This window comes from Bacillus rossius, chromosome 1, assembly GCF_032445375.1.
Source record: "Bacillus rossius redtenbacheri isolate Brsri chromosome 1, Brsri_v3, whole genome shotgun sequence".
Taxonomy (NCBI): Eukaryota; Metazoa; Arthropoda; class Insecta; order Phasmatodea; family Bacillidae; genus Bacillus; species Bacillus rossius.
The window spans coordinates 126,629,938-126,642,986 of record NC_086330.1 but is presented as its reverse complement, the minus strand read 5'-3'; the positions used below and the strand labels follow the sequence as shown (position 1 = coordinate 126,642,986).

General features: G+C 34.0%; 1 protein-coding gene across 4 annotated transcripts in view; it reads right to left on the bottom strand.

The window, feature by feature from the left end:
- Positions 1 to 7,151: 7,151 nt before the first annotated feature.
- LOC134545176 (amidophosphoribosyltransferase-like) overlaps positions 7,152 to 13,049 on the bottom strand; it is a 61,848-nt gene continuing 55,950 nt past the window's right edge. For all 4 annotated transcript variants that reach the window (XM_063388558.1, XM_063388563.1, XM_063388561.1 and 1 more), the window contains exon 10: positions 7,152 to 8,075. In XM_063388558.1, the coding sequence (XP_063244628.1) occupies positions 7,939 to 8,075 (137 nt within the window). In that variant the 3' untranslated portion in view covers positions 7,152 to 7,938. The remainder of the gene's footprint in view (positions 8,076 to 13,049) is intronic.

Below are 13,049 nucleotides of genomic sequence, written 5' to 3'. Positions count from 1 at the left end.
GTGACTGTCGTCATATATCCTTTGTCCGTTATACCCATGTCGCATCCAGTAGGCCCTCCTTTGATTAGCAAACGATTTATTCTTTTACGTGCATATATGAAAAAAGGAGGTACATAATGACCAGTGGCATTCATAGCACAGACAGCTGTAACAGTCTGACCTTGTTCAGCCGCGACTGTTTTGGAAACATCCCTTTTCCCAGTTGGTGCTACATGTTTTGGAAGTTTATTTGGCACCGTTTGTACCCCAGTTTCGTCCATGTTGTAAATTTGATTTGGACCAAATTGAAATTTTGTCAATGTGGCCTCCAAATTATTAAAATACATCAATAATTGGACCCGATTAAAGCCCATAGTTCTAGCCACACTTGTCTTACGTGGCACTCGTAGTGACAGGTTGTTCCTTTTCATGAAATCCCGAGTGAAGTCTCTACCAGCTAATTTCGCCTCGGTTGAAAATTGGTGGGGAATTTCATTTTCCTCAGCATATTGATACAGGAGAAAACGTAATGATTTAAGGGTGAAACCAAAGTACCTTTTGTCAAGTTGAATGCAATGTTTAACCAAAGCATCCTCCTGCTCCTTGGTGAATGTCTTCTTCCTCCCAAATTGCCCACTTGCTTTATTTGCCTTCAGTCGATTTCGTAGTGTTTTTTCATCGAATCCAACTTCTTTAGCAGCTCTACGAACCGAGAACCCTCTTTGAACTAACGAACAAGCGACTTTGAATTGCTCTGCTGTCATGGGTTTGTAAGTTTTCTTCCTCACATAGTTCCTGGAACAAAACAAATCTTTAGAATAGGTATGTATCTAACTAAAGTCAGTACAGGAATGTTACATGTGAAGGTAGATATTAATTATAAAGTGAAAGACTTGATGGGTATATAAGTAAACCCTTAATTTAGTAGAAATACTACATGTATTTTCACTATTTATAACTCTGTTAGAAAAAAATGAAAGTAAAAAGGTTTTGCAAAAATGGAGCAGACAAGGGGCAAATGTCCGCAATCGGAAGAGTGCGGAGAATTGCCCCAAATAAAGTGAGGAGACTTGCCCCATTTTGTAATGTCCAAATGATGAGCTACTTTTTTTTTGTAAACAAAAGAAAGAATAAAAATTAAGCATTAATTTCAAAGATAATCAATAACACTTTTTGACATATAATTCTACAGTTTTAATAGTTAGCTCTATTCTTCTGGAACTTTAAAGAGAAGTCACGAAAATATTGTAATAAACATATAAATATCTGACTTACCTCATTTTTTCTGCTTCCGAATGATCATTAACCACGAGTTCTCGCGATACAACTGGAAGTTGCACTAACAACCTACTGAGGCGAGATTGACTGAGTAATCGATTGTTAAAATCGATATAACATTGATGCGGACACTTGCCCCCTGCGGACAATTGCCCCCACCTACCCTATATAATTAAATAACCTTAGAATGCTATTGGCATATAAAAGAAAGTGACTCATTTATTTAAGGACATTTTGGTTTTGTGTATTGGGTTACAAATAACCATAGCTATTATAAGGATTAATTTAATGGTTCTCCCACCTCTATTTTTTCCATCTTACCCGTGCCACCCATCTTCTCCAAACATCTGAGCAAATTTTACTTGCAGCTCACATTAAAATATGTTTTAATACGTCCAAAAATCTAATTGTAAAAAAATTGAAAAAAATTTAAATTCAGTCAAGAGGTGATGTCAAGGCACCTCTGTGGTATTTTTGTGAATATCTATGTCAGCAAAAAAACTTTTCAGTGTCTGAACAATACTAATCTATTTAATCAACTGCTACCCAAAAGAGGTTGTAATGTACTTAATCCATTTAATTAATTGCTATACAAATTAGTAATTTAATTTTGGTTCACCGAGACAAAATCAGCAGGTGCATACACAGAATTTAATTTAGAAAGGAGGGAGGAGGGGAATATATCCCTCTCCATCCATTTCCCTGGATACGCTCCTGAATATCTTTAACCAAAATTCAAATAAACTAGGTATAGAAGGAATTATGCAGCAATATTCATTCTGTAGCAAGTATTGAAAGACTCACTCACTTTTTTTAAAGCCAACCTTGAAGATTTTGCTCATTTATCTTGAGAAATTCTGATATTTTATTCCTGATTAATTAAACTTGAGTTAGTTTTATAAATGCCAATGATAATTTTGGTGTAATCGCATCATTATTGTGTGCAGTTACTACTACATTGTTATTAATTGGCAGGTTTGGTCAGAATTAAGGAAGTGCTATGTTCTACATCACCAACTGCCACGTGGCTTCTGCTTGCAAAACAGAAAGCTGGTGTGCAGAATTTTGTAGTGCTGTGTGGCAGGGGCAAAAATCTGTAGGATTCCCAGGGGAGCCAGCAGGATTATATTTATCATTTCTGTGTCATAGTTACTATCTTGCAAGTGCTAGCGGGCCCCTTCGAAGAGGGGTATTTAGATTCGGGGGGGGGGGGGGGGGACCCGGGCCCTCCTGGCCCCCTCGGGATCTATGCCTATGCTGAGTGCAACTACATGCAAGGCCATCGAGAGAAATCAAGGGCAAAGGGGCAAATAATTGTGTTGGGCTCCCTCCCTATTGTTTAATGTTCAATTTTTCTAACTCCAATATTAAAAAAAATCTAAAGACTGTAAACCTAACTGTGACCATAACTGTAATAGTTATGTGTGTATCACATTACTTTAAGTTTCCTATGAAATCTATTTAACAATAGACAAGTATTTTTCATCCTATCAGGGTAAACCCAAGCATAAAAAAAATGAAACTTAACCAGGACCCTCTTGATGCCCAGGCCACAGGGATTTCACCCTCTCTACCCTTCCCTCTCCACAGACCTGGCTACATGGAACCTTTATCTTTGACCCTAAGAGTTTATTGAAGTGAAACTTCTTTGGGTACGATAGTCAAGTAAACTTTTAAGGCTGAATTTTAATGCAACATTTTTGTGAGAAAAAAAAAAAAATTTGACATGAATTCTGACGCTAATAGGTTGCGGACGGTGCAGAAAACTTGTAGGACCCCATTTCCTTGGGAAGGCTCTGCATGGTGGCATGCGGTTCAGATTTAACCCTGCCATGCTGCAGGGATAGGCGGGCGTGGCGGTAGGAACACATCTGCGCCTGACGCCACCCCGACTTGGGAGAGGGCAACACAATGGGGTTTGAGCTTATTGTGCACCGCACCACGGGCCATATTTACAAGTAAATGGTGTTCTTCCAAGTACGTTTATTTTAATTCAGTAAATCAGTATTCTTAAACTGTGTTATATGAGAAAATTTTAGCTGGGTAAATAATTTTTTTTTGCTGGTATCATGCTTTTCACGCTTCAGTTTGACAGGGTAATTATTTGTTACAAATTATTTGATTAACTAATCACAAACCATATTATAATTATGAGCCCACAGGTGTGTAAATATGTTAAGTTCAACTAAGAATATGCTAGTTACAAAAGTTTAAAAAAACTTTGTGTGTGGATTATTGTTTACATTTTCACTTTGTGGCAATAAGGTTATAACGTGAATTGCCATAAGGTAAGTCAGTGACGTTTAGTTATTGCATCAGCGACATACACGGTACTTGTTCATTCGCTCGACAGAACATTATCAATGCCCATGAAATCTTTACTGTAGGTATGTCCATGTAGCCTATTGGCAGAATCTGTTGCACTTTAACTCAATAATGTAATATTTGCAGAACTACAAAATCAGTCTATTAGATGCTCAATCATATTTACCCTAAACATAATATAAAATAAAATTAAAAATTAATTTATTATAATAAATTGTAGCTTTGATATTTACTATTGAATTTTCTGTATGGTGTATTTCAATACTGAGTAATATTTAGTGTTACCTAGTCAATATTGATTAAAAATTGATATTTTGAGGTGTTTTTTTGACGTTCTGATTTTATTAATTCATGTTTATTAGTTTAATTCCATTTTTATTAAATTTTTAATATAAAAAAATTAGGATTCTTAAGGGGCCCGCCTCGTCAGGGGTGTATGTGTGTTAGTGAGGCGGGTTGATAAGCGCAATGCTCGATGGTATTTCTAGCGTGGTGTCGCCTCTAAGCGCAAGGCTCTGAATTGACGCGTAGTATTCTCGTCGTCACAGGATAACTGTGAAATTTGAGCGGTGACCGTAACATTGTATGGCGGAGAAATGAAGATAAAGGTGTTATGCAAGCCCCTTAAGTGCTTTCAAGAATCTGTACTGATTGTTTTATGCCTAAAAATTAGTCTGAAAACACGCGTTTTAGGCATTTTAACGTTTCTAAAAATACAATTTAAAAACTTAATCCAAAATTAAAAGTACTTTTCGGTCCTCAGCGAACTCTTAAATGCTATTCGTAAATTAGGCCCCACTCGAATATCTTGAGTAGTTTTGAAATCACGTTTTTTTTCCTGAAGCTCTGCACACCGTATGTGCGCCCAGGTAGGCGGACCCCTTAAATACTTGAAAAAGAAATGAAAGCCAAAAAACCCAGCGCTGTTATATATTGTTATTAAATTATATAAATGGTTTAGCTGAGTAATACTAAGTAATATTATAATGTATTTGAAGATATTATTTATTGAAATTGATTTAATTTTTAAAAAGAGTATAAATTATTGTAGTGTGGAACTAATCCTTGAGTTAAATTATTGACTACTGTCGTTGAATAGTGAATTCTTTCACATTGATTATGGTTAATTACAGAACAATAAAAAATATTGTCAACTATTTGGGGTGTTTAAGGATGAAATCAACAAGAGATTACGTAGCTTCTTACGTAATTAAGTTCAAGTTTTAAAAGATATTATGGGTATGGTTATCAAGTTAAGTTATGGATGATTTAGTTTCATATTCAACTGTTAGCGGATATCAAAAAATTCAACCATCAATTGGGGAGAACGACCAACCTCAGTATGATGTGACACCAGAGTATAACTACGTTAAAGGCCTCCTCGGATAGACTCTTGGTCTACGTAGGTCAGAAATTGCGACTGCTAACAGTTGGAACGTCCTTCCTTCAGGATTTGCAGTTTATGGATCGGCTCACGATGGTGCGATAGGACCTGATGTTCTCCGCGTTTACAATATTCTCAATTCCAGCTACTTCGTACAAGTCTGCGAGTTGAAGGACATACTTCCTTCTGGTAGGCAGACTAGCGTATAATCTTCAGAGTTTCTTGTATTAAATGACTTTGTCATCGATTAGCTAGTCACTGCTGTATAGAAACTAACAGCTTCGGTAATTTCTATTGAAGTTGGCGACTACCTCTTCTTATAACATCATAGTATGCTTAAAGACAGCCATTCTATTGAGTTAGGAATGCGTCAATAATTCTTCTTAACAAATGTAACTTGCAAAAATAATATTTGTCAATATAGATATTTGTCCAATATTAATAGTGAGGCTTCCACCACTTTCTAATATTCTTCATATGTAATGGTTCATCCAGCACATTCACATCAATCCTGAAGTAATGCTATTTCAAACCTAATTTGATATTCATTATTTATTTTCTTTTTTTAACAATAAATAATTCAGGGCAAAGACAAGAGAAAATAACTATAGCATATTATATAATATAATATAAGCGAATCATAGAGAAAAACATGTCAAATTGAATGTAAGGAAAGGAAAAATAATGAATAGATAAAATAATAAGAGTTAAACTGTAACATTAATACTTCTATGAAAGAGAAAATATTTGCCTTCATAGTAGTTAGAATTGTTTTCATGCTATAGTCGGGGCCCTGTAAATATTAATACCGGTATAAAACTTTATGGTATGGTTATTTCAAGCTTGAGCAATATTTATAGTTAGTTAATAATTATTTATATCCTGAGCAGTTATTTTAAGAAGTTTCAATTGTCTCACTTGTACCGAGTTAGGCACACAAAAAAAAAAAAAATTGGTTGTCTGTAAAGTCGGTTTACGGACGATAGTTTGTGACAACTCGTAACAAAAAATTGAAGAAATGATTGCATACTTTTATGAATAAAATTTAATCATTTTTATTGAATTAGGTATCACTATTTTGTATGTTTATTACTTTAACGAACAGATTATTTTAACTATAACTTTTATACATGTTTGCTATTTAACTTCTTCCAATCTGTGTTATTCTGTTAAGGATAGGACGATGATAGGAAAAATAGGAAACAAATGGGAGTGTTTCAAGGATGATGTGAAGGAAAATGGCTTACCCAACACCAAAATGCAGTCAAAAATAATATATTTGCGCCACGGACTCTGCAGCAATGCTAGGAGGAACAGGTTAGCAAAGAGCAATGAAAATGTTACATTGAAATGCATGAAAACAGAATTACGCCACGGACTCGGTCGCAATGCTAGGAGGTTCAGGTTAGCAAAGAGCAATATAAAATGAGCGTAACGGGACCCAGCGAAACGGGACAATGTGCGTAACGGGACAATTTTTCGTGCGTGCAGCCGGCGTTCATCGATTTATTAGACGTTTCACGTCAAAAAGCATTTATCAACATTTTATATAGGATCTTTGGATGGTTTCATGGGTATTCTGTAGACAGTTTTCAAGTTACAAAAAATTTGAAATTTTTTTTCTGGTTGTTGAAAGAACACAATTGAATTTTCATCATGAGTAACAACACATAAGAGACAAATGTATGAAAAATAATGGTCTTACCCTCAATTATTTTAATAAAATCTTTTATGACAACAAAGTATTGTGGCGATTGTAAATATTTGTTCAATTAAACATCATCCAGATGCTCAGTGTTCCACCACAGATACTTTTTCTATATTTCAACAACAAAAAAAGTTGTCAAGCTACAACTTCAAAGGTATACACCAGCCTTGGGAATCACTTAACACTATAGGTCAAATATGAATTATCTTAATTTGCTTGATTGGTGCAAGATTACAGAATGTGCCAAACCATAGAATGTCACATTAAAGACCATTCAATGTATTTACTTACAATAAAACACCTATACACTTCCAATAGGTACTTTTAATGGGGCCAGGAAGAAATCCAAGAAACAATAAAACTTTCTTCTGAATTAGAAAAACATTAAATAATATAATTTGAATGGTGCCAAAAACTAACCAGTATTAAAAAAATTAAATTGATCCAAATTAGCTTAACAAAGTACATGATGCATTATTAATAAAAATATTTATTAAAATGTAGTACAAGCATACAGAAACTATTTTGTTACAAGCAAAACAAAATTCAAATCTTCATTCACATCACAATCACACAATATGATCAACATTAGTACCTAATCTAAAAATATAAAAAAATTAAATATATTTCATTCCACTCCCAAGCAAATAGCATTTATAAAGACAAGCAGTTAGTATAGGTATATGTATTTTACTTGGAGTGATAAGAGGAGGGGGAAAAGAATCAGTGGGAACACGTTCAGTGGGATATGCTATGCACATCTCGCACACTTAAATGGAAAATATATATGTGGCACTGATAAGATTCAGTCAAATACAAATGGTACAAAAATTTGGTTAAAACAAAAAATACAAATTATATTAGGTATTATTGGAACATCTTCTGGGCCTATAAACAATGGTAATTCAATTATACCAAATTTCAAAATTACTGTGTAACCTCAGCAATCAAAAAAAAAAAAAATTAACAATCTTATTTACGTATTTTACGTCACAATTTCAACACCAAAACCAACAAAATATACATTTAATAAAAAAAAATCTGACAAAGATCATCAGTTAAAACACTGATGAACACAAACAAGGGTCATAAATTCTCATTAATTAAATACAAGCATAATCATTTATGCACTTCATAACTCTTCTGATAACATCTCCAATAGTCGACAGAAGATTAACAAGTAATAGCACTAACAGGGTTGACACATGCACAATAACATTAGGGAAGACTTTTCTTGTGAGTTCCAGCCATAGCAGAAAAAATGCTACCACTCCAGTTTCTCTGGGTATTTCCCTGTGAGACATGCAGTGCAGTGACCAATCTTGGAAGACTTCTCTTTGATCCCGTGACGAACTGCTTGAAGCAAGCCATCGACAGACAAGTACTCTAACGAGTCGGCTCCTGCGAAAAACAATTATGAGTTATAGTTACAGAATGATAAAAGTCTCAAAGCACATCAAAAGACAGTTCGAAAGACCTTTATTAGAAAAATCCCCAGGGCCCGGGTCCAAGGGAGAGGCCTGGTTGAGTTTTGAGATTCATTTTTATGAATGAGGTTATGCTGATAGGACAACATTACAGTCCATTGTTAATGGAATAAATTCTAAAACTTACAAGTTACACATAAGCAGACATGTTCAGATTTATAGCCACTAAAATGTTTACAGCCTTCGGTTTTTTTTTTAATGTGTAAACATCTTAGCTTTCGGTATATGGCATTTGGTAGGAGTAATTTCATGAATGGAATGGAAGTCGAATGAACAGAAATGTGTAACCACGGTGCCGAAGATGTCAAGATGGCAGACCCATGTGTAACAACATAAACCCATACATAGTCAATTTTGTAAACATTAGGGGATATACCACACATATTGGTATGCCATATGAAACTTTATGTTAGTGAAACTACCCCAGAATACATTTGGTAAACTAAAATAGTTTCAGTGAAAAGTAATCTCAAGTTTAAAATTACATAATCTCAAGTTTCAAATTACATAAGATAACTGGCATTACAGTGATTTTAATACATATTCTCCACCTACAGAACAAATAGGCTCAGTAAAACAGCTTGTAAATCTCAAGGGTGAATTTATGATGTGGTTCAAACTTCATCACAGGGGAAATGTTTTTTACTTTTTAAAATAATATTTTAATATGATATTAATATTATATAATAATAATAATGTTGAATCAGCCAATAAGTTTAAGGTTTGTTTATAGGAAGTATTTACAGATGGATTCTACTCATTTAAGCAAATACAAATATACAAAAATATACATAGTATTATAATTTGTGTTTTGAAATGTTTCAGATTAATATTTTAGTAATGTCATAGTATAACTTCTAATATTTGCAAGAACTTTATAGTATTAAAGGTTTAATGAATTTTAAGAAGATGGGCAGTATTTTAGTAAAATTAATTGTAGAAAATCAGGTACAAATATGAGGTTTATGATATATTCAAGTCTCTTTTGCTTTCATTGGGGCTGTTTCTTAAAAGTTTATAATTTACATTTGTTTCGTGCTGCGTATTACGGTGGCAAGCAAAATTTATGATTCAGGCAACTAATTATAGCAGCTGGAGCAGAATAAGTAGTGTTATTTGTGTCTCGAAATTTTGGTATTCTAAAAGCGAATATTTATCATGCTCAGTACTATTTCAAAGTATTCTACTTCAAATTTTGTGTCCGAGTTTCATATTATAAGTTTATTTGCAACGTAAAAAAACACGAGAAAACATTAATTTACTCATTACTGAGATTAGATGTTTACACATCACTGGCGAGTACCAAAAGACACGCTCACATAATATTAATTTTCATAAATTGTGGTTTAAAAAGTTGTACATTAGTAATTGGTCTATCTCGATGGCCCTGTTTTTCAGATTAGGCCTCACACATCATGTTAGGTTATCCATTTTTTTCTTTTGCTTATTTCAAAATAGTTATGAACAAATATTTATAAAATGTAATTAAAGAAGTTAAGTACTATTAATAACTCAGCTGTATAAATACAGAAAATATACTTCTATTGAGTGAACATAAAGCAATTAGTCCAACAAAAATTTATAGTTATGAATACTTGCCTGACCTTTTACAAACAAATATTTATTTGTGACGAATCAAATGGATTGAGCTTAACATCACATGGACTTGGTCATTGGGGAAGATGAAAGATGACAATACGCTAATGGAGCATTTAGGTGGAGGAAATGGGGTGCCCCAAGAAAACCCATTGGTTCACGGCAACGTCTGCCAAGTTTCCCACTAAAAAAAATAATCAGGATTCAACCCCAACTGCAATTGTATCAGAAAATATTCGCAAACTGGGAAGTATCATGAAATCTAATCCATTTCACAAAATTGTTTAAGTTTTTAAAAACCAATTTAATCATAGAGTGATAAAAAGAGCTCATATTCATGTTTTAAACCCCAGTTATTCACCCATTTTTTATTGTTAACTGCAACCACTTAACTTTATTTTAATTCAGTAAATTACAAACACAATCATTGCAAATTTCTTCTCGAATCCAGAGTGTTTATGTGAGTTTTTTTTTTTTGAGTCTCAAAGTCTGTTTTTTCATGCAGCAAGTCAGCTGCTACTGTGTGGTAGACCAAGCATGACTGTCAATCACCACACACCGTTGCACATCGTGTTTACTTCTTTCAGTGTCCAAGGAAAAGGTGTGCCCATTTTTATTTTGTAGTCCGTGGTCATAGATGTATGCTTATTATTTCCTGGTATACCTATCCCTCACTCAGCACGACTAATTCGTTCCTAAAAATGCTTGTGTTATTCGAAATTGTGTATTCTGAAGCAATAGTTTACATAAATAGCAAGGCTAATTTATTTAATGTGTTCCAAAATGTGTAGGAAAATATACTTTACATAATATAAATGCGTTGAATAACACTCAACTATAAATATGTCACACAATTTATCTTTATATGCCTCCCATCGCACTTTGTATGACAAATATGACACCACGTAATGGGAGATACGTGGTTATGTACTTTATCGTCAGTCGGCTGGCTGACTTGCCCGCCAGGCGTGACCTCTAACTCACGTCACGTACTTTTCCAAACCATCCTTTACTGACAGTGATACCGATATTACTGCCCGGATAATTACATTTTAATTTTTCAAAAATTAAAGTGCTTATTCGCATATCACCACCTGGTTCACACCAATCCTGTCAAGCCAATGATTATTTTCTTCATTGCAACATTCATTTAACAACCTTTTCCACATGAATCATCTGTTCATTTCTGCTCCGGTATCTAATATTAAATATATTCCCACTAGTACAACCAACAGCATCAGACTTATATACACTTTTAGTAAGAGTCCTTATTTGGTACGATTGTGCGCACAGTTGACTTGCTTAAAAACTAAAGTGCGACCAACATAAGCGTGGCCTTCATGATAATCTACGTGCCGTAATACTTCTAGTTTTGTCTCAATTACTTGAACACGATGCCTTATGAGTGATGAAGCACGTACAGTTACCAGCAGCTGAATGGGCAGACGTTGCTTTTGTTTGAATGAATTCCCTTCCACTGGCTAGACTGAGTACACGGCCCGGTTTGTGGTCTTGCGACAACGGTACGGCAAGGCGGCATACGCGCGGACGTAAAAAAATATGGTCCTTTACACTCCATAGCAGCAATTTAACTTGCCATAGCTGATGTTTGTACAACAGCCGATAGCGTAAACAGACCTCTCTTCCCCCTTTATTTGGCTAACTGTATCCCACGGGCACATCTGTTGTTTACAGAAGTTGAAACAGACTTCGTGGTGTTGTGCTCAACTTTTTTTTTTGCCTGCCGAGATTTCTTGTTAACTGAAATTTACAGACGTGCTATTCAAGACTGGGGCAGTAGAATTCATATCACGCTAAATGAATCCGCGCAATCTGAAGACGTGCTAAGTGAGGGATAGGTGTACTTGTATAAGTGACAAAATGAATACAAATACCTCAATAACTGATTGTTTTCAATTTTTAAATGCTGAGTAGAGTTTACTTTTTGATAGTAATTGTGAATTTTGCTACACCATCTTTATTGGTTTTGAGTTTGAAGTGTAAATGGTGCATTTTTTGATGGTGTGTCTTAACAGGTATACTTAGAGTAAAGTAAATTGTTTGCTTTGAAAACAGTTTGACTAAATCAATACTTAGCCATATACGTGGGCGTACAAGGAAAACCCACTAAGTCCAGTTAGATAAAAAAAAATGAGATATTCATATGACAAAGTCCAGTTTAATGTGTTACATGACAAGTATATTATATGACAAGTATATTATTATGTTAGATTAAACATGTTTCAGTACCGTATATATTTTACAATATTTTACATACCCATATGAATATAAAAATCAATTTTTCTTATAATTTCATTATATGGACTTAAAGGGATTTCCTTGTACGCCCACGATATAATCCAACCATAAATTCTCTTAAGGGGCATTTCAATATGACTAGAAAAAATATTAGATTTATGTTGAATTTTTTAGAATAGTGACAAATATTTATGTAAAAATTTGAATATGTGTTCAGCAATGCATAGAGACCTCAAAAATTCACATCATTATTTAGTGACAGTCTACAATGCAAATGTTTGAACCTTTTCATCTCAGCAGAAGTTATTTGACATGCCTTGAAGGAATAGACGCCAATGAAAAAATTACATAAAACTCATCCTACCCAATCATGTACATTCAAGAGAGAACGTGAACTGTGGCAGCAATTACAAATTACCTGATTTTGCACACTTTAGTGGATTCCAAAATGGCACTAGAAAAAACCTGAATTTTGCAGGTCTCAAGCAATGCAGAAAAATTTAAGTGCATCAATGAAGCATTTTATTGCAAGTTTCACGATGAAACCCGGTAATTTTATATGCTGCAAAAGTGGGTACCTACTAATCACATTGGTGGGATACGAGTAATTTTCCCAATCAACCATTGGCCCCCAATTGTGACAACATTTGTCAATTAAAGATAATTCGCAAAATGAATAATTAGTAGGAATTAACCCAACACAAAAATGCATGAACTTAACATGGCGAATGAGGCGGACCTATAATATTAAAACTAACTATTGAACTTATATACACAATTACTGGGAGAAAAAGCATACTTCCAACACAATTACAGTAAAGGCTCTTTAATGTAATACTTTAAGACTATGGCCGTGTCAGATTAGAAGAGTCAAGATTTCATTATTTAATTTTTATGTAAATTACATTTTTAAAACAGGAGATTTTGGTGTTATTGTTTTTATTTTTTATGAATTTGTTTATTCAATAATATAGCATATTACAAATATGACACTTAAATGAGTCACAATACTTAATTCACTAAAACAGTGTCA